The 17,475-nt window shown below is 54.9% G+C and overlaps 2 protein-coding genes across 4 annotated transcripts; both read left to right on the top strand.

The window, feature by feature from the left end:
- Positions 1 to 365: 365 nt before the first annotated feature.
- On the top strand, positions 366 to 4,297 carry Sbk3 (SH3 domain binding kinase family member 3). Its single transcript, XM_005084157.2, has 3 exons — positions 366 to 537; positions 986 to 1,188; positions 3,412 to 4,297. The coding sequence occupies exons 1-3, from the start codon at positions 399 to 401 to the stop codon at positions 4,105 to 4,107; spliced, it is 1,038 nt and encodes a 345-aa protein (XP_005084214.2). The 5' UTR covers positions 366 to 398; the 3' UTR covers positions 4,108 to 4,297.
- A 2,730-nt stretch (positions 4,298 to 7,027) lies between these two features.
- On the top strand, positions 7,028 to 14,086 carry Sbk2 (SH3 domain binding kinase family member 2). Of its 3 annotated transcripts, none has more exons than XM_040734035.1 (4): positions 7,028 to 7,120; positions 8,302 to 8,556; positions 11,558 to 11,760; positions 12,613 to 14,086. In XM_040734035.1, the coding sequence occupies exons 2-4, from the start codon at positions 8,304 to 8,306 to the stop codon at positions 13,198 to 13,200; spliced, it is 1,044 nt and encodes a 347-aa protein (XP_040589969.1). In that variant the 5' UTR covers positions 7,028 to 7,120; positions 8,302 to 8,303; the 3' UTR covers positions 13,201 to 14,086. The 3 variants fall into 3 exon arrangements, with proteins under 3 accessions (XP_040589969.1, XP_040589968.1, XP_005084215.2); XM_040734034.1 differs by having other exon boundaries at positions 7,058 to 7,380; XM_005084158.4 differs by having other exon boundaries at positions 7,059 to 7,307.
- The last annotated feature ends 3,389 nt before the right edge of the window (positions 14,087 to 17,475 follow it).

Genomic DNA, 17,475 nt, shown 5'->3' with positions numbered 1-17,475 from the left:
GATGGAGACCCAGACTCAGGAAGGGACAACACTGTAGACCCCAAGGGTGGGTCTCTGGGACCAGATCACAAAGATCAAAACACATGTGAGCATGGGAGAGAGGATAAAGGGGTCCCGTTGGGCTAAAAACCAAGCCACAGTTGAGGTTGAGGACTCTGGCTGCCTCCTGAGGTGGGGGCAGACAAAGCCTCTGAGACTGAGACCCCTAACTTTGCTAGGATACAAAAACAGATGTACCCAGGCCGGGTGACTCACTGTGACTCATCCTTCTCTCTGGGGACAATGACCCCCTGTCCCTTGCATCCACAGCTTGGTTCTGGGCTTGGCCTCTGATCTCTCCTGTTGTTGAGAGAGACCCCAGACGCACCACTCCCTTTCTCCCACAGGAGGACACAGCCATGGCCCTCCAGCGCCTAGTAGAGCTGACGGCCAGCAGGGTGACATCGGTAAGAAGCCTGCGTGTCCAGTACCGTCTCATCCGAAAGCTGGGTTCCGGTTCCTACGGCCGAGTGCTCCTAGCCCAGCCTCGCCAAGGGGGTGAGTTCGGCCACCAACGGGTGGGCTTCAAATTCTCCCATCCTGAGGCACCTCAGAGATAAGTCAGACCTGGTGGGAACTCAGAAAATGTGTAGCTTCCCAGAGACACAGGCCACCCAGAGAGAGAGCAAGTGGCGGACTCCAGGTCACACATCACACGGCAAAGGCAGGCGAGCAATCTGAATTGGAACTCACGTCACCACCATGTCCCCTTATGCTATAGGGAATGGAGGACCAGAGAGCGTAAGATAGTTATACAAGCAACACAGTCCAAGGCAGAGCAGGAGGGACATAAGGGAAGGTCAATGTCCGACCCACACGTCACAGGAGGAGACACTTGATTTTCATATGAGAATTCTCAGGCTCACAGAGATCAAGTGGCTTGCCTAAGATCCCACAGCAGGTCTAGGGTATCCCAGGTTGGCACCTGACACCATCTTTCCCACAGGTCAAGCGGTGGCCCTGAAGCTCCTCCGGCGGGACTCGGTCCTGAGAACAACTTTCCTGAGAGAATTCTGTGTGGGCCGCTGTGTCTCTTCACACCCAGGCCTGCTGCAGACCCTGGGAAGGCCCCTGCAGACACCCCGACACTTTGCCTTTGCCCAGGAGTATGCACCCTGTGGGGATCTCAGCGGAATGCTCCAGGAGAAGGTAAGGCTGGATAGGACGGCTCAGGCTCCCCTCAGTCCCTGACCCCAAACCGGTGCCCCGGAGAGATCACCCTGAGACCCCCTAAATGACTTCCCCATTTCTAAGTCTCAACACGGTCGCCTGCGCGATGCCGGGGCTGATCATAGGACCATCCAAACACGCATTTGGAAGGGATGCGACAGGAATGGCAGTGGATTGCGGCTACTTGGGGGTGGAGTGTAGACAGAGTTGAGGCTCCAGTTGGTGTGGGGATTGGGAGGTGGGAGGGAAGGGTTTGTGGTTGGTCCTAGATGAGCCAAAGCTGTGGAAGAGGAAAGCGAGGACGATACTGGGACAAGGGCAGGTTGGCACAGGCTGTGTCTGCAGGCCGACTTAGGTCAGTTTGAAATGGGCTTTCCTCTAGAAAGGATGCTAGGTCAGGACCGAACCCAGAAGAGTCCAGCCCCTGTTGTATTTGGAGATCGGGTGCATGGAGATACTGAGGGGGCGGCACCTTGGATTTGGGATAAAATTGGGGTAAGCAAAAGGAAGGATGGGAGGGATAGAGAGAGGGAAGATAGGTGGGTAGACACTTGGGTAAAAGGATGAACAGTTGGCTAGATGTATGGGTGGACTGGTGGATGCCTGTGTTCATGGAGGAGCAGATAAATAAATACATATATGCATGGATGGATAGCTGGGTGTTTGGTTTGATGTGTAGATGGATGGGTTCACGGATGGATGCACAGCTGTGTGGGTGCATGGGTGGATAAATAGATGACTGCACAATGACTACATGGATAGTTGTATAAATGCATAACTGCACGGCTAGTTAGGTACATGGATGGGTGCACGCATGCATGGATGGACGAGTGGATGGTTTAATGCGTGCATTCATGTATGGACACCCGGATGGTTAGTTTGATGTGTAGATGGATGGATTCATGGGTGGTGGACAGCTGTGTGGGTGCGTGGATGGCTGCATGGATGAATAGGTAAACGGCTACATAGACGGATACGTAGAGAGCTGTATAAATGCATAATTGCATGGTTAGTTAGGTATATGGATGGGCAGATGGATGGTTAGTTTGATGTGTAGATGGGCGGGTTCATGGTTGGATGGGAAGCTGTGTGGATGCGTGGATGGCTGCATGGGCGGATAAATAGGTGACTGCATGGGTGGCTACATACGTGGAGAGCTGTATAAATGTATAATTGCATGGTTAGTTAGGTATATGGATGGGCAGATGGATGCATGTATGAATGGATGGATGGATGGATGGATGGGTGTATGGATGGATGGATGGATGGATGGATGGATGGATGGATGGGTGGATGGATGGATGGGTGGATGTATGTATGTATGTATGTATGTATGGATGGATGGATGGATGGATGGATGCCTGAATGCATGGATGGGTGAGTGGATAGACAGGTGGATGGAAAAGAGGATGAGGTTAGTGTTGGATATGACAACAGAATAATTGGGTTGCTGCAGAGTGGACACGGGGTGGATGCATTGTTTAACATTGTTGGATGGAGGCCTGACTGGCCAGTAGGATAGCCTGCTATGAGGACAGTCTGAGGTTAGGGATGAGTTCTACATCAATACGGGGCTAAGACCAGGGATAACTAGGGGGTTTAGACTCTCACTGAGACCTTTAATCCCAGCACTCGGGAGGCAGAGGCAGGTAGATCTCTGTGAGTTCAAGGCCAGCCTGGACTACATAGTGAGACTCTGTCTCCAAAAACCAAAACAGAAAGGAGAGGGGGGAGGAGAGAGAGACAGAGACAGACAGACAAACAGACTGAGAATTTTGGCATCAGGAGGAACTTTGAGGGATCTTCTGGGGTTGTAGTGGGAATGCCCGGCATTGGCGAAGCCCAGGGTTTGCTCCCCAGCGTGATGTAAACCAGGGGGCATCGGTGCACATGGGTGATCCCAGCACGTGGGAGATGAGGCAGGATATCTATGAAGGTCATCCTCGGCTGCAAGGTGAATTTGAGGCCAGTCTGGTCTACCCTGTGTCAGAGAGACAGAGAAGTGGGGTCTGCTGGGAATCTGGAGGGATCGATAAAGGGTGACTGGTCTCCATAACCAGGCGAGTCCGTGGAGCCATTGGATGACTCTGGGAGCTCTGGGTTCTGGACTCTCGAACCTTACGAGTTAGAATCATCGGGAATCGAGAGGATGGCAAAGCGGAGAAAGAGAGCCTGTCCTTCTTCCTTTCTCCCCAACACCAGGGTCTCCCGGAGTTGATGGCGAAGCGGGTGGTAGCCCAGCTGGCGGGAGCCCTGGACTTCCTCCACGGCCGGGGCCTAGTGCACGCAGACGTCAAGCCGGACAATGTGCTAGTCTTCGATCCTGACTGCAACAGGGTAGCCCTCGGTGACTTGGGTTTGACCCGACCCGAGGGCAGCCCAACCCCCGCGCCACCAGTGCCTCTGCCTACCGCGCCACCGGAACTCTGCCTCCTGCTGCCGCCAGACACCCTGCCCTTGAGGCCCGCTGTGGACTCCTGGGCCCTGGGGGTGCTTCTCTTCTGCGTTGCCACGGCCTGCTTCCCCTGGGATGTAGCGTTGGCCCCCGATCCTGAGTTCGAGGCCTTTGCCGGTTGGGTGACCACTAAGCCCCAGCCCTCTCGGCCGCCGGCACCGTGGGACCAGTTTGCACCTCCGGCTCTGACCTTGCTCCAGGGTCTTCTGGACCTGGACCCTGAGACTAGGAGTCCTCCACTGGCTGTCCTGGATGTTTTAGGGGATGACTGGGGGCTGCGGAGGAGTGCAGAGGCATCTGGGAGCTTGAGGGGTGTGTCCGGTGAAGATGGGGAGGAAGAAGAGGGAGGATCGAGTTTGGAAGAGTGGACAGAGAAGGAGGAGGAGGAGGAAGATGAAATTAAAGATGGTGGGAGAACGGAGACGGACAATAGAGTTTCCTGACCAGGCGGCTTGAGAGAGCCGGTCAGAACCTTGGCTAGAGTCTCCCAACCCAGCCCTTGAGACCGCCTAAGAAAGGGAACAGGTCGGGCGCACGCCTGTAATCCCAGTATTCGGGAGGCAGAGGCAGGTGGATCTCTATGAGTTCGAGGCCAGCCTGGTCTACAAAGCAAGTTCCAGGACAGCCTCCAAAGCAATACAGATAAACCCTGTCTCGAAAAACCAAACCCCCCCCAAAAGAAGAAGAAGAAGAAGAAGAAGGAGAAGGAGAAGGAGAAGGAGAAGGAGAAGAAGGAGAAGGAGAAGGAGAAGGAGAAGGAGAAGAAGAAGAAGAAGAAGGGAAGGAAGGAAGGAAGGAAGGAAGGAAGGAATGAAGGAAGGAAGGAAGGAAGGAAACAGCTGTTGCCGGGGGAAGACAGGGAGCACACTTCCCTTTTCCCTGATGAAGGCTGGACTTGGATGTGTAACCCCCGCTCCCCACACTGCAGAGAGAGTGCTGCTGTTGTCCCAGCCTCCTCCCCTCCTCCCCTGTCCGTCTTCCTTCTTCTCTGCCTCGCCTTGCTCTCTCTCCCCTCCCCTCCCCCTGGTTTTCCTTCTGAGACAGTTTCGTGTATCCCACGCTGGCCTCAAACCCATGACGTAGCTGACCTTGAACTTGTGAATCCTCTCGCCTCCACCTCCCAGGGCTGGGATGACAGGCGTGCATCTCCACACTGTTTTTGGGGTGCTGGGTAGAGACTGCACCCCAGGCTTCCTGCACACTAGGCAGGCCCTCTATCAAATGAACCTCTTGCCCCGACCCCGAGCATCGTCCTTGTCCCGATGAAAGTTTCCGTTTCTCCTACAGCTGTATCTCTGTACTCTGAAACGTCGAGTGCTTATCATGAATTCTGATGGGACCACTCGTCTCCTCTGAGACCAGGGGGTGACTCCCACCAACTGAGGCACAAAATCTGAACCTATAGGATCCGATAATATGTTGACCTAGCATGACCTGGGCTCTGTTGCTGGCGATGTTGTGGCAATCATTTGTGCATTCTGAAGTTAACTACACACACACACACACACACACACACACACACACACACACACACCTTGTATGTTCTACCTGGCACATTTTACTCCCATCTTGGCTCACAGAAACTGGTCCCCAAAACTGGTCCCCACCCCTCCAGTCCTCCCGCCATCTATGTCTGTTTCCGCCCTCGTTATCACAAACTGCTGGGATGCGCTTGGTTTTTCTCACTTCTAGACCCTTTTCTGTTTCCACACAGCCCCAAGTAATCTGGCTCCGAATATCCCAGCTCCATCTTTCACCGGGGACCCGTGAGAGTCAGGACTGGCTCCATGCCTCTTCCTCTCTCTCCAACAGCACACAGACCCCCAGCTCAGTGTGCCTCGAGTCCCCAGCACCCTGCAGAGGGGAAGGAACCGGAAACATCACAGGAATTTATACTTTAGAAAACAGCACGCTCTCACGTATCCCAGGAAGTCCTCTCACTATGTCGTGGAGGATAACCTTGAATTTCTGATCCTCCCGCCTCCCAACTGCTGACACTACAGACACGGTTGTACCATCGTGGCGGTTCATCCAGCGTTGGAGATTTGAGCCTCCAAATCTTCGTGCAAACACTTCAAACAGAGCTAGACCCCCCCCCACCCAACACTTACACTTTCTAGAGTTTACTAAACGCACCATGGTGCCCCCTGGTCTGGACTGGGAAGCAGGAAAAGGGTCTTGAAGGCAACGAGGGTGGACAGGACAGCTGTTGTTGGAAGTGTTGCTAACTTAGTGATAAATGCTGGGTGTGATGCTGACCTCGGGGGAAGCCAGGTTGGGAGGGGAGGGATCCAAGGGACCTTTGCAACTGTTTTGTAATACTAAAACTATTTACAAAATAAAAAGTGTATTTGGACGATGAAATGAACACACGTCATTCTCAAGGCTTTAAACCTAAGAGACAGTGCAGCTGTCCCAGAGAAAGGGGGAAAGCTGCCCTTGATCCCCCCCAGTTGCTCACCACCTGTTTCTGGTCCCTGGTCTGAGGTCATTTCTCATGACATCATTCTAGAACCTTGTCTCATTTCATCCCTAAACAGGACCCTAGTGTCTGGGCTCCTGGACATAGCCTCCGGGAAGATTTGTGTTCGCCAACGAGGCAGCAGAGGCAGGAGTTGAGGAGCAGACTAGATGGGGCCGGACTAAAGAAAGGATGAGACAGTCTGAGGGAGGAGGCTAGCTTGCGTCTGCACCCCTAGATCTGAAGGAAAAGGGCTACGAGCCCGATTCCTGGGTCAGAGAGAAGAGATCTAGGACCTAGTCGCCTGGATCGGAGGCAGAGGGAGGGATGGGTTCCTGGACTGGATGAAGACAGTTTAGGCCCTAGGCTTGTGTGTCTGAGGGAGGATGGGTGGGGTCTGGGACCTTGGGTCTGAGGGTAAATGAATGGGGCCTGGACTCCTGAGGAAGGAGGGTTGGGGTCTGAACCCTGAATCTGCGGGAAGAGGGCTGGCCTCTGGAGTCCCGAGTTTGAGAGAGGAAGGTTGCCCGGACCCTTGGATCTGAGGGAGGAGGGCTTGGATACGAGATAGAAAAGATGGTTGGTACCTAGAGTCCAGTTTCTGATAGGAGGGTTGCATTCTAGACTCCCCCACTGAGAAAGGAAAGCTAGGGCATGGACCCTGAAAGCCAGGAAGGAGGGCCGGACTTCCGGGACTGAGGGAGGAAGGCTACTTCTGGGTCCTAGGGAAGAGAGCTGAGCCTTCCACCACCCAGCCCCACCCCCGCCCCACCCCGTCGGGGCCCTTTGTCTAACCACAGCCAGTACTAGGATTCAACACAAGATGTCGCTCTGCCCCTAGTGGGGGCAGAAGGGGCGGGGCAGGGGTGGGGCTTTACGGCCCCCCCAAGGCGGGGGTGGGACTTGCTCCCGGGCAAGCTGATGCTGGCAGCAGCCCCGCAGGGCAGGGCACTACAGGCACTAGGCAGAAAGGGGTCAGACAAGCCTTGAAGAAGGTGAGGTTTTGGGGCTCTCAGCCCAGGTCAGAAGTAAGGCAAGGTTAACCGTCTTGAGGTAGGCTGCAGTTGAGCAGGATTTAAAACAGGTGGCAAGAGTTCTGGACCCCTCAACGGGACAAGACGCACCTTGAAGCAATTGAATGCTTGAGTGTTGGGGCCAGGGTCTGAGCACCCCTCAAGTTGTGTGAGTTACAGAAGTTCCTGGGACAGTAAGAAGTTACGGTTTGGACCCTCAGGTCTGAGGGAGGACGACTGGGGTGAGGGACCCTGGTAAATGGTTGGGGTCTGAACTCTTGAGTCCGAGGAAAGAGGGCTGGGGTCCGAACCCCGAATGTGAAGGAGGAAGGCTGGGCTCTGTATTTCTCGGTGTCGGGAGGGGAACTGGGGTCTAGCGGAGAGAGGCTGAGCTCTGAGACTCGGACCCCAACACGATTGAGGGCCGAAGGACTGGGGACAGGTCCAGGGGACAACTTCGGGCAGGACCCTGACGTCTCAAGCTGTGTAGAGCTCCACCCTTCCCTGGAGGCAGGGAGCACCTGTTTGCTCTTTGGAGGGAGCCTGCTCACCCACTCCAGGCCCAAGTCTGTTTGCTTTGGAAACAAGATGGGGGGGTTGCGGGGGAGTGTCTCGATGGGTGGCGTGGCTCACCCTTCATCCTCAGGCCACCAGGCGGCATCGGGAATGGGGGGGCATCGGGAAGGGGGGGGCATCTGACCTCTCGGTACCCCTCACCTCACACCAATGACTGTTTTCCACTCTCCGGGGTCTCCGACAGGATGGAAGTGAGGAGCAATGGGGACTGGTGATCAGGCCTCAGCCCAGGCCCAGACTTCTCTTTCAGACCCCAGCCTCCTCCCTCAGACCCGGGAGTCCAGGCCCCAGCCTCCTCCCTCAGACCCGGGAGTCCAGGCCCCAGCCTCCTCCCTCAGACCCGGGAGTCCAGGCCCCAGCCTCCTCCCTCAGACACGGGAGTCCAGGCCCCAGCCTCCTCCCTCAGACCCGGGAGTCCAGGCCCCAGCCTCCTCCCTCAGACACGGGAGTCCAGGCCCCAGCCTCCTCCCTCAGACACGGGAGTCCAGGCCCCAGTCTCCTCCCTCAGACCCAGCCCTTGCTTTCCCTGCAGTTGCCGTAGGCAGTGACCTCTGAGTCCTGGGTCACTTTCGCTGTCTGTCTCACAGAAATGCCAGGCAAGCAGTCGGACGACGGGCCGATGGAAGTGGCAGCCGTGGAGGACGGAGGTGACGAAGGCCTGGGGGGCCTCACAGTGGAGGAGCTGCATCAGGGCCAGGAGACCGCCCTGGCCCTGGAAGACATGATGGCTTTGAGCGCCCAGACCCTGGTCCGCACTGAGGTGGAGGAGCTGTATGAGGAAGTGCGTCCCTTGGGCCAGGGCCGGTTTGGCCGTGTCCTGCTGGTCACTCACCGTCAGAAAGGTACTGGATGCTGGGCACAGGCACGCCATACGGTACGGCCGAGAGCAGAGACTACCCTCGAGCTAGCCGAGACTATCGAGTCATAACAACCTCAACCAGAACTTCCTTTTCCCCGTTATTTCCAAGCCGTGTGTGTTTTTAGGGGGTCCCTTTCACCCCTCTGAGCCCCGGCTCTCTCCTTTGAAAACACAAGAAGCCTGGCACTGTGGTGTATGCTGCATAGTCTCACCACTCAGGCTGAGGCGGGAAGGTTGCTGGCCTAAGATTGACATAGTGAGTTCTAGGTTAGCCATGGTTACACAGCAAGAAAACCATCTCAAACAAAACCAGACGCTGATGCCCGGTATCCCCGAGATGGAATCTCTAGAGGTAGCGAGAGGACGATCAGGAGTTTGAGATCATCCTATGATACATATGGAGTCCCTGGCCAGCCCGGACTACATCAGAGTCCTTTTCAAAAAATAGAAAGCCAGGCAGGATGGCTCGGCAGCTAAAGGCGCTTGCCGCAAAGTCCGATGACGTGAGTTCAATTCCCCACGTCCTACATGGTGGAAGGAAAGACTGGCTGCCTCAAGGTGTCCTCTGACCTCCACAACCCCCCTCCCAACAAACACACAATCAGTAAGTCAATGTAAAACTAAAAAGAAAGGAGAAAAGAAAACAGTGTTTTACTTAAAAAAAAAAAAGCAAACACACACACACAGACACTAATGATTTTCTATCATACAGCCATGCCATCTTAGCTGCACTTCCTGGGGTGTTTGAGACTGTTTTATTAAGAATTTTTTTTAGTTATGTACATATCAGTGCAGTCATGCACAGGAGTGCAGTGTCCAGAGAGGCCAGAAGAGGGTGACAGATCCTCAGAGGCTGGAGCTTCAGGTGGTTGGCTATGAGCTGCTGGATGATGAATACTGGGATTTGAACTCAGGTCCTCTGGAAGAGTAGCAATTATTCTGGGTTTTTGTTTGTTTTGTTTTTTGGTTCTAACCTTCACTTGTCTTTCTGTTTTTTTGTTTGTTTGTTTGTTTGTTTTTGTTTTTCAAGACAGAGTTTCTCTGTGTAGCCCTGGCTGTCCTGGAACTCACTCTGTAGTCCAGGCTAGTCTTGAACTCACAGAGATCCGCCTGCCTCTGCCTCTCGAGTGCTGGGATTAGAGGCATGTCCACTACGGCTTGCCGGGTGGGTGTTGGTCTAAAGAGGCAGCCAGGACTGTCATTTTAGCCCACAGAAGACTGAGGGAGTAGGATGGCCATTTCTAGGTCTTCCTGAGGCTGTAGAATACATTCGAGGCACCTGAGAAACTTAGTGAAAACTTGCGTTAAATCAAATAGTAGAAAGAAGTCTGAGGCTATATCTTGGGACTCCAGTACTTGCCTAGAATGTACCAGTCAGGGATGAGTGACCCAGAATTTATCAATGAGCAGGGAAAAGCAGTGTTTCTCCATATAGCCTTCCCCTAGAGTGAGGGTCCTGGGGCGCAGGGCATGGTTTAGCGGTAGAACACTTGCCTAACATGTCCAAGGCCCTAGGTTCAATCCCCAGCAATAGAAAGAAAATGCAGGCCTGAATCATACGACAGAAAACCCCGAGGTAGATAAGCTTAAGACCTAGTATCTGATGGCTAAAAGCCTGGCACTAAAAGTTTCTCCGTTGGAGGAAGAATTGAGGAAGTTGTTTCTACATGGAATAGGACCATGACTCCTTAATTGGACCTGTTACCCTGCCCTCTGTATGAATCCCCCAGTTGACTCAAACGTGTCTTTGTGCCAGCCATGGTGGTCTATACCTACAGTTCCACCTGTGAGACGGGAAGGTCGAGAGTTCAGGTCAGGTACACAGGGAGCCAGAATCCAGGCTGGAATACATGAGACCCTACCTCAGAAAGAGAAAAAATATCCTCCCAGACACAGCCCGCACGGGATTGGCCTAGGCCCTCTGCATACATGGGACAGTTGTGTAGCTTCGTCTATTTGTGGGATCCCTAGCGGTGGGATCAGGGCCTGTCCCTAACGCTTAGCTGGCCTTTGGGAACCCATCCCCTATGCCGGTTGCCTTGCGCAGCCTTAATACGAAGACAGGAGTTTAGTCCTACCTCAGCTAGCTGTGCCATACTGTGTTGACTCCCGTGGGAGGCGTGGGGGCAGAGGTGGGAGGGGAGGGAGGGGACAGTGTGATTGGATGTCACATAAATGGAAAAAATTACACACGCACACGCATGTGTGTATATATATTCATATATATGTATATATGATATATACTTGTACACTCCCGAATGGATCTGTTACCATAGAGAGTCCAGCTGAGTCACTGGAAGTCCCAGATTCAGTTTCTGTTGACCCTGAGAACAGAAACGCAGAGTGGACACGGGTGCTGAACACTGCTGTTAGCAGCTGAGTCTGGTGCCGTTAGAGCAGGTTGGTAGGGAAGCAGGGACTGGGGGTGAGGCATTTGGGAAACTGATTCCCTCCCGAAGCCTAGGAAGGTTGAGAAAGCCAGTCCTCTGATGAGATGGCTCAGGGGTTAAGAGTGCTGGCTGCTCTTCCAGAGGACCGGGGTTCAAATCCCAGCACCCACACGGCAGCTCACAACTTTCCGTGACTCCAAGATCTGACACCCTCACATAAACATACATGCAGGCGCCGGGCAGTGGTGGCGCACACCTTTAATCCCAGCACTCGGGAGGCAGAGGCAGGCGGATCTCTGTGAGTTCAAGGCTGGGCTGGACCGACAGCCTCCAAAACAATACAGAGAAACCCTGTCTCGAAAACAGAAACAAAAGCAAAAACATACATGCAGGCAAAACACTAATGCATTTAAAATAAATAATAATGATAATGATAATAATAAAGAACGCTGGTCCTAGTGACCCTAAACTCCTTTTTAATTTTTTTTATTTAAATTGGAAACAAGCTTGCTTCACATGTCAATCCCAGCTCCCTGCCCCTAACTCTTACCCACCTCTGATATCCATCCCTGTTGCATCTGCTCCCCGTCCCAGGAACACCCCTGGCACTGAAGCAGCTCCCCAAGACGTCCACTTCCCTCCGTAGCTTCCTGTATGAGTTCTGTGTGGGCCTCTCCCTTGGCACGCATCCGGCCATCGTGTCTGCCTACGGCATCGGCATCGAGTCAGCCAGTTCCTACAGCTTCCTGACAGAGCCCGTTCTCCACGGGGACCTCATCACCTTCATCCAGCCCAAGGTGAGTAGGCAGGCCCTGGGTGTGTCTGCATGAGCCTTACCAGGGTTCGTGGGAATCTCCAAGCAGCATGAACCCCAAGAGTCATGTTCACCGTGTTAGGCTACACCGGCCCTCATCTGACCCCGATTGTAAAAATAACCTGGTCACTTTCGACTTCATTGCCTATGTCGTATTGCGATTAACCAACCCTCACAAGGTCATAGTCTGTCCCACTGGAGTTAACTTGGGCTCGCTGGGACCCATCTGGGACCCACCCGTTCATACGAGGGCTCACAGATCTCTCCAGGTCACACACCAGGGGTGCTCATGCTTGGCCTCTGCGTTCATACACGCTCACAGGCCTCACAGCTGACACTAGACTCATGCTAGTTCCCCTCACCCGCCCCCCTCAGTAGGCCCCACAAGCCCTCTGAACTTACAGGCTTGACGAAGCTCACAGGACCTCATAGCTCACACACAGGTCTCAAAGGACTCATGCGAGTCACGGGTTCCAAGTAGGCCTTACAAGCCTACGCTAGACCTTACTGCCCTGAAGTCCTCAGAGGCCCGACAGGCTTTTGCACTAGGCCTCAGAGACCTCGCAGTTCTTATAGGCTCATACTGGGTCTCACAGGGCCGCGTGCGTGTGCGTGCGTGCGCGCACGTGGACACACACACACTCACACTTACTTGGTGGGCCCGACAAATTCACACTAGGCTTCATAAGTCTCTCAAAGCTCACAGGCCTCATGGCGTCCGTAGCCTTCCCAGCTTTCCCGGGACCGCGCCTGGGGTTGAAGGGAAGCCCTACCTCTGCAGTTGCCCTCAGCGGCTGGGGGAAGAGTGGACCTGTATTATCTCCCCCACACCCAGGTGGGTCTTGCCCAGCCAGCAACCCAGCGCTGTGCAGCCCAGCTGGCCTCGGCCCTGGAGCATATTCACTCCCAGGGCCTGGTGTACCGGGACCTGAAGCCGGAGAACGTGCTGGTGTGTGACCCAGACTGCCACCGAGTCAAGCTGACGGACTTTGGCCACACGCGGCCCCGAGGGACCCTGCTGCGACTCACTGGGCCTCCCATCCCCTACACTGCTCCTGAGCTGTGCGCGCCACCACCCTTCCCCGAGGGACTACCCATCCAGCCTGCCCTGGACGCCTGGGCTCTAGGAGTCCTGATCTTTTGCCTTCTTACCGGCTACTTCCCCTGGGACCAGCCCCTGGTGGAGGCTGATCCTTTCTTTGAGGACTTTCTCATCTGGCAGGCCTCGGGCCAGCCCCAAGACCGGCCCCAGCCCTGGTATGGCCTGTCACCCGCGGCAGACGCTCTCTTGTGGGGGCTGCTAGACCCTCACCCCAGGAAGAGGAGCCCTGTGAGCTCCATCAAGGGCTACCTAGGCCAAGCCTGGAGACAGAGGGAGGGGGAGGCTGAGCAATTGGCAAAGGAGCTGAGGGAAGATGGGTAATGAGGAAGCCACGAGGCTTGGAAGGGGGAGCAGCCTGCATGCCGAGACCTGCTTAGCCTGCACTGCCTGGCTGGGGCCTCCTCTCTGCAATCCCTCTGCTACCTGTCCTGTGTGTAGATTGCGTCTCTCCTTTATGCTCTGTGCGTGTGTGCATGTGCGCGCTCGCACACACACGCGTGCACGTTGGGTGAAGGTCAGAGGACTTTGGGGGAGTCAGTTCTATCCTTCCATATTGGGGCCCACTGAATTCTTTATCAGTCTTCAAACTCCCTTCCCTATGGGAGCCGTCTCTGGTCTTGATCTCTGGATCCTCCTGCCTCAGAATCCCGAGTCCTGGGATAACAGGCACGCACGGTGCTCAGCTCTCCTGCATAGCCGCGCACCGTCCCGCCCACCTCAGATAGCCTCCCCTATAAACCCCAGGTAGGACGGCCACCAGCCCTGGACGGCGTGATCCTAGACCCCTCCTCTGTCTACTGTGCGTTCCTGGTGTGCGCTGTACCCCTTCTAACCGTAGACCCTCCCGGAGGGCGGGGCGCCGTCTTGGCTCCCGAAGGACTGCCCCCTGCATCCTCAGAGCGGTACCCAGCCTGCAGCAGGCAACCAAATCATCAGGCACATCCGTCCATCGGTGCCTCTCTCGCTCCTCGCCGCTGTCTTCCTGGCTTTGTCATCCCGTCTTCTCTCATGGGGCTTCACGGCACTCAGATGGGCTCCAGCTTTTTTTTTCTCCCACCAACCTGCATGCTGGGATACCGCCATGCCCCCGCCACGCCCCTCGGACACCGCCACTCCACGCCCCCCTATCATCACGCCACACCCCCCCACCCGAGTGAGGTCCGCCTGCCTCAGCTGCCCTCTGCAAATAAAGTCCCCCTGACAACTAGGTCTTGTGCTGTTGACTCTGTCTGTTCAGGAAAGAGAACGGGAAAAGAGTAAGACGTAGACAGAGCGAGACACCACAGAGGCCAGGGGAGAGACGGAGAAGTCGTAGGACCGAGTGGTGCTTGGCGAGGGACTCCCATTGGGTCGCTCTTCAGTGGAGCCTGTGATAGCAGGTATCTAAATATTGTTCAGGCAGCTATTCCGTTCATTCGTTTATTTGTTTATTTATTCCACCTGCCTCTGCCTCCCAAGTGCTGGGATTAAAGATGTGGACCACCGCTGCCCGGCTCATCTATTTAGTTCTTAATTTTAAAAAGGATTCTTTGTTCTATGTTCACGCCACAGCATGGACGACTTGCAGGATGCTGACAAGCTTAGCGGCAGGTGCCACTGAGCCCGCTCACCTGCCCAGTTTTCACATTTTCGTTTTGTTCTCTTTTTTATGACACAGAGTTTCATTATGTAACCCTGGCTGTCCTGGAACTCACTTTGTAGACCATGGTGGCCTCAAGTTCCCAGAGATCCGCCTGCCTCTGCCTCCTAAATGCTGGGATTAAGGGTGTGTGCCACAAATGCTCCCCCCACCTCATTTTTTTTTGGACATGGGCCAAGCTGCCCTGCAACTCATTATATAGCTGAGGGTGACCTTGAACTCCTGATCTGCCTGCCCCTACCTCCTGAGTGGGAGGATTACAGGCATGCTCCACTGTGCTGGGTGTATGCAATGCTCATATTCCAATGAGGGGCTTTCTGTGCGCTAAATACACACTCCGCCAACCGAGACACATTACCAGTGAGCCACGTATTTCTAAGATTCCTCTCGATTCTATGCAACCAGAGTCTTGTGCGGTGAAAACCACAGTCCTGCCTGGGTAGATGACTCAGTAAAGCGCTTGACGGGAAAGCCAGGGACCCGAGTCCACCGGTTTTGAGGAGGCAGACCCCTGTGGTTTTTCTGGCTATCAGGCTTTGCGTGTGCATGCTTGTGTGAGACAGCCCGGTAAGGCAGCTCAGGCAGCAGCCCTAGCCGGTTCTCATCCATCTGGTCCCTCTCCATCCTTCTCACCTCCCCCTACACCCTAGCCCCTTCCTGGCAGCCACCTTGTTTGCAAACACTCTCTTCCTCTCCGTGCCCTGCTTGGCTGCAGGCCCAGGACAAGGCTACAACTCGGGGATGGATCGTGTGTCACTGGCTCCCTAGCCCCCTGCACACGCCCCTAGCGCCCCTGCTGTGGCCACGAGGTGCTTCCTGGAAGGGGGCTGGCAGAGCGTGTGTGCCCGAGTGTGAAATGACCCCGGGGACCCTTGGACTCTGGGTTCCAGCCAATGCAGTAGGGATGACAGCTGCTATCCCGGGCAGCCAGTGGGGCGCCTGAGAGTGACGAATCTTTAGAAAGGAGAGAGGCGGACTGCAAAGGGGGTGAGCCGTGTCAAGGCCTCCTGCCCCCTCCTCCATGGATCGAAAATAGCTTGAGCAATTAGGCCAAGAATGTGTCCCATAAAAACGGAAGGTGCCTGGGATGAGGGTATCGGGGACGGAGGAGAAGGGCAGGGGGCACGGGGGCGCCTGTGCGCCTGTTAATTGGTGGTGGCAGCTGTGGATTAGCTGGAAGGTGATAATGACAAGCGTTGACCTAAGCGGCAGGGGATGGCAGAAGATTCCCAGGAAGGGTCCAAGGGGAAGGACAACACCAATTATCAATGCTAACTGCACAATTTCACACCAAGGACGCTGGCTCACACACTCCCTGCTCACCGATGACTCCTCAGCGTGCCAAAGGGGCCCCTGGCACTTTCCATACTTCTCTTTGGGGGCTGTGGTGTGGCACAGCAGCCACACGCCAGTCAGCATTCACACACACACACATACATATGCACACACACACCCACGCACCCATGCACACACACACACACACACACACACGCATGCACACATGTCAGTAATAGAGCTGGAATTCAAACCCCAGAAACACTCCCGCTGTTGAGCTGCAGGGGTGTGAGAGGAGGGGTGTGGATAAGTGTGAGCGTGTGTGTGTGCAGCCACAGGTGTGTGTGTATGTATTGTGCCGTCACGGCCACAACAGTGTGGATGAAAGTGAGCGTGTGTGTGCAACTGAGTGTGTTCACAGGAATTGTTGTGAGTGTGTGTGTGCAAGACCAAGAGCGATCGCAGGAGCACGGATGCATGAGTGTGCGAGGCAGGAGTGAATGTGGGAGCGCGTATGTGTGCCGAAGAGAACGCGTGTGAGTGTGAATGTGGGCGTGACTACGAGACTGTGCACGCGTGTGTGTGTGCGCGCGCGCGCGTGGGCAGGAGTCAAGCCTGTGAAAGCATGCATACGGGACGTGGAAAAGTGCGGATGCGAGTGCTCGTGTGCACAAGGGCATGAGCGTGCATGAGTGAGCACAGGGGTGCCAGGACTAGTGTGGTCGTGAGTGTGGTTATGCCAGTGTGCAAGGGTGGGTGCGGGAGTGTGAAGTGAATGGGTGTGTGGGTGAATTTGAAGTGCGGGGTGTAAGGTTGACTGTATGTGTGAACGTGACAGTGCTTGTGCGTGGGGGAGTGAACGCGGGTGTGTGGAAGTGAGTGTGAGCACAAGCCATGCGGGCAGGTGTGAGTGTGAGTTTGCCCAAGCGTGGGAACGGAGACGGGCGTGAGTGTGCATACGTGGGTGCAGAGGTGGTCATCGGTGTGGCTGCGTGTAAAGGCGGGTGTGAACATGAGTGTGCACACACACGCAAGAGGGAGCCAGGCGGTGTGAAGGTAAACTCGAACATCAAGTGCGGGTGGGAGTGGAAAGTCTGCTCATGTGTGCCAGGAGTGTGCATCTGAGTGTGAGACGGGACAAGAGTGTGGTGTGCACGCGTGTGTGTGTGTGTCCATGTAAGAGTGTTCACTGCGTGCAGGAGCATGAATATGTGTGAACACGAAGTGTGCGTGTGAGGGTGAGGGCAGGTGTGAGAGTGAGAGGTTGATTATGCGTGCTAGAGCGAACACAGGTGAGTAAAAAGCGGTGTGCATAAGATCCGTCTGGGTGAGTGTGAGTAAAGCAGAGACGTGAGTGTGTGGGTGTGAGCACGGATGCGTCGTGCGAGTGCGTGGGTGTGGAGGTGAGAGCTAGGATTAGAGTGGCCATGAATGTGTGGTCTTGTGCCCGAAGGAGGGTGTGAACACGAGTGTGACTATGAAATGTGGGGTAGGCACGAAGATGTGTGCTCACATGCGTGTGAGCGTCAACAAGCATGGGCATGAGGGTGCTCTATAGCTGTGTTCATGCAAGAGCGCATGCCGTCTGTACAGGATCGTGTGTGTGTGTGTGTGTGTGTGTGTGGTGTGTGTGTGAGAACGTGAGCTGTGAGGGCGTGGGGGTTAGGAATGAGTGTGAATGT

The sequence above is a fragment of the Mesocricetus auratus genome, unplaced genomic scaffold (assembly GCF_017639785.1).
Source record: "Mesocricetus auratus isolate SY011 unplaced genomic scaffold, BCM_Maur_2.0 Super-Scaffold_100037, whole genome shotgun sequence".
Lineage (NCBI taxonomy): Eukaryota > Metazoa > Chordata > Mammalia > Rodentia > Cricetidae > Mesocricetus > Mesocricetus auratus.
The sequence above is the reverse complement of the archived record's forward strand: the minus strand, read 5'-3'. Positions and strand labels throughout refer to the sequence as shown.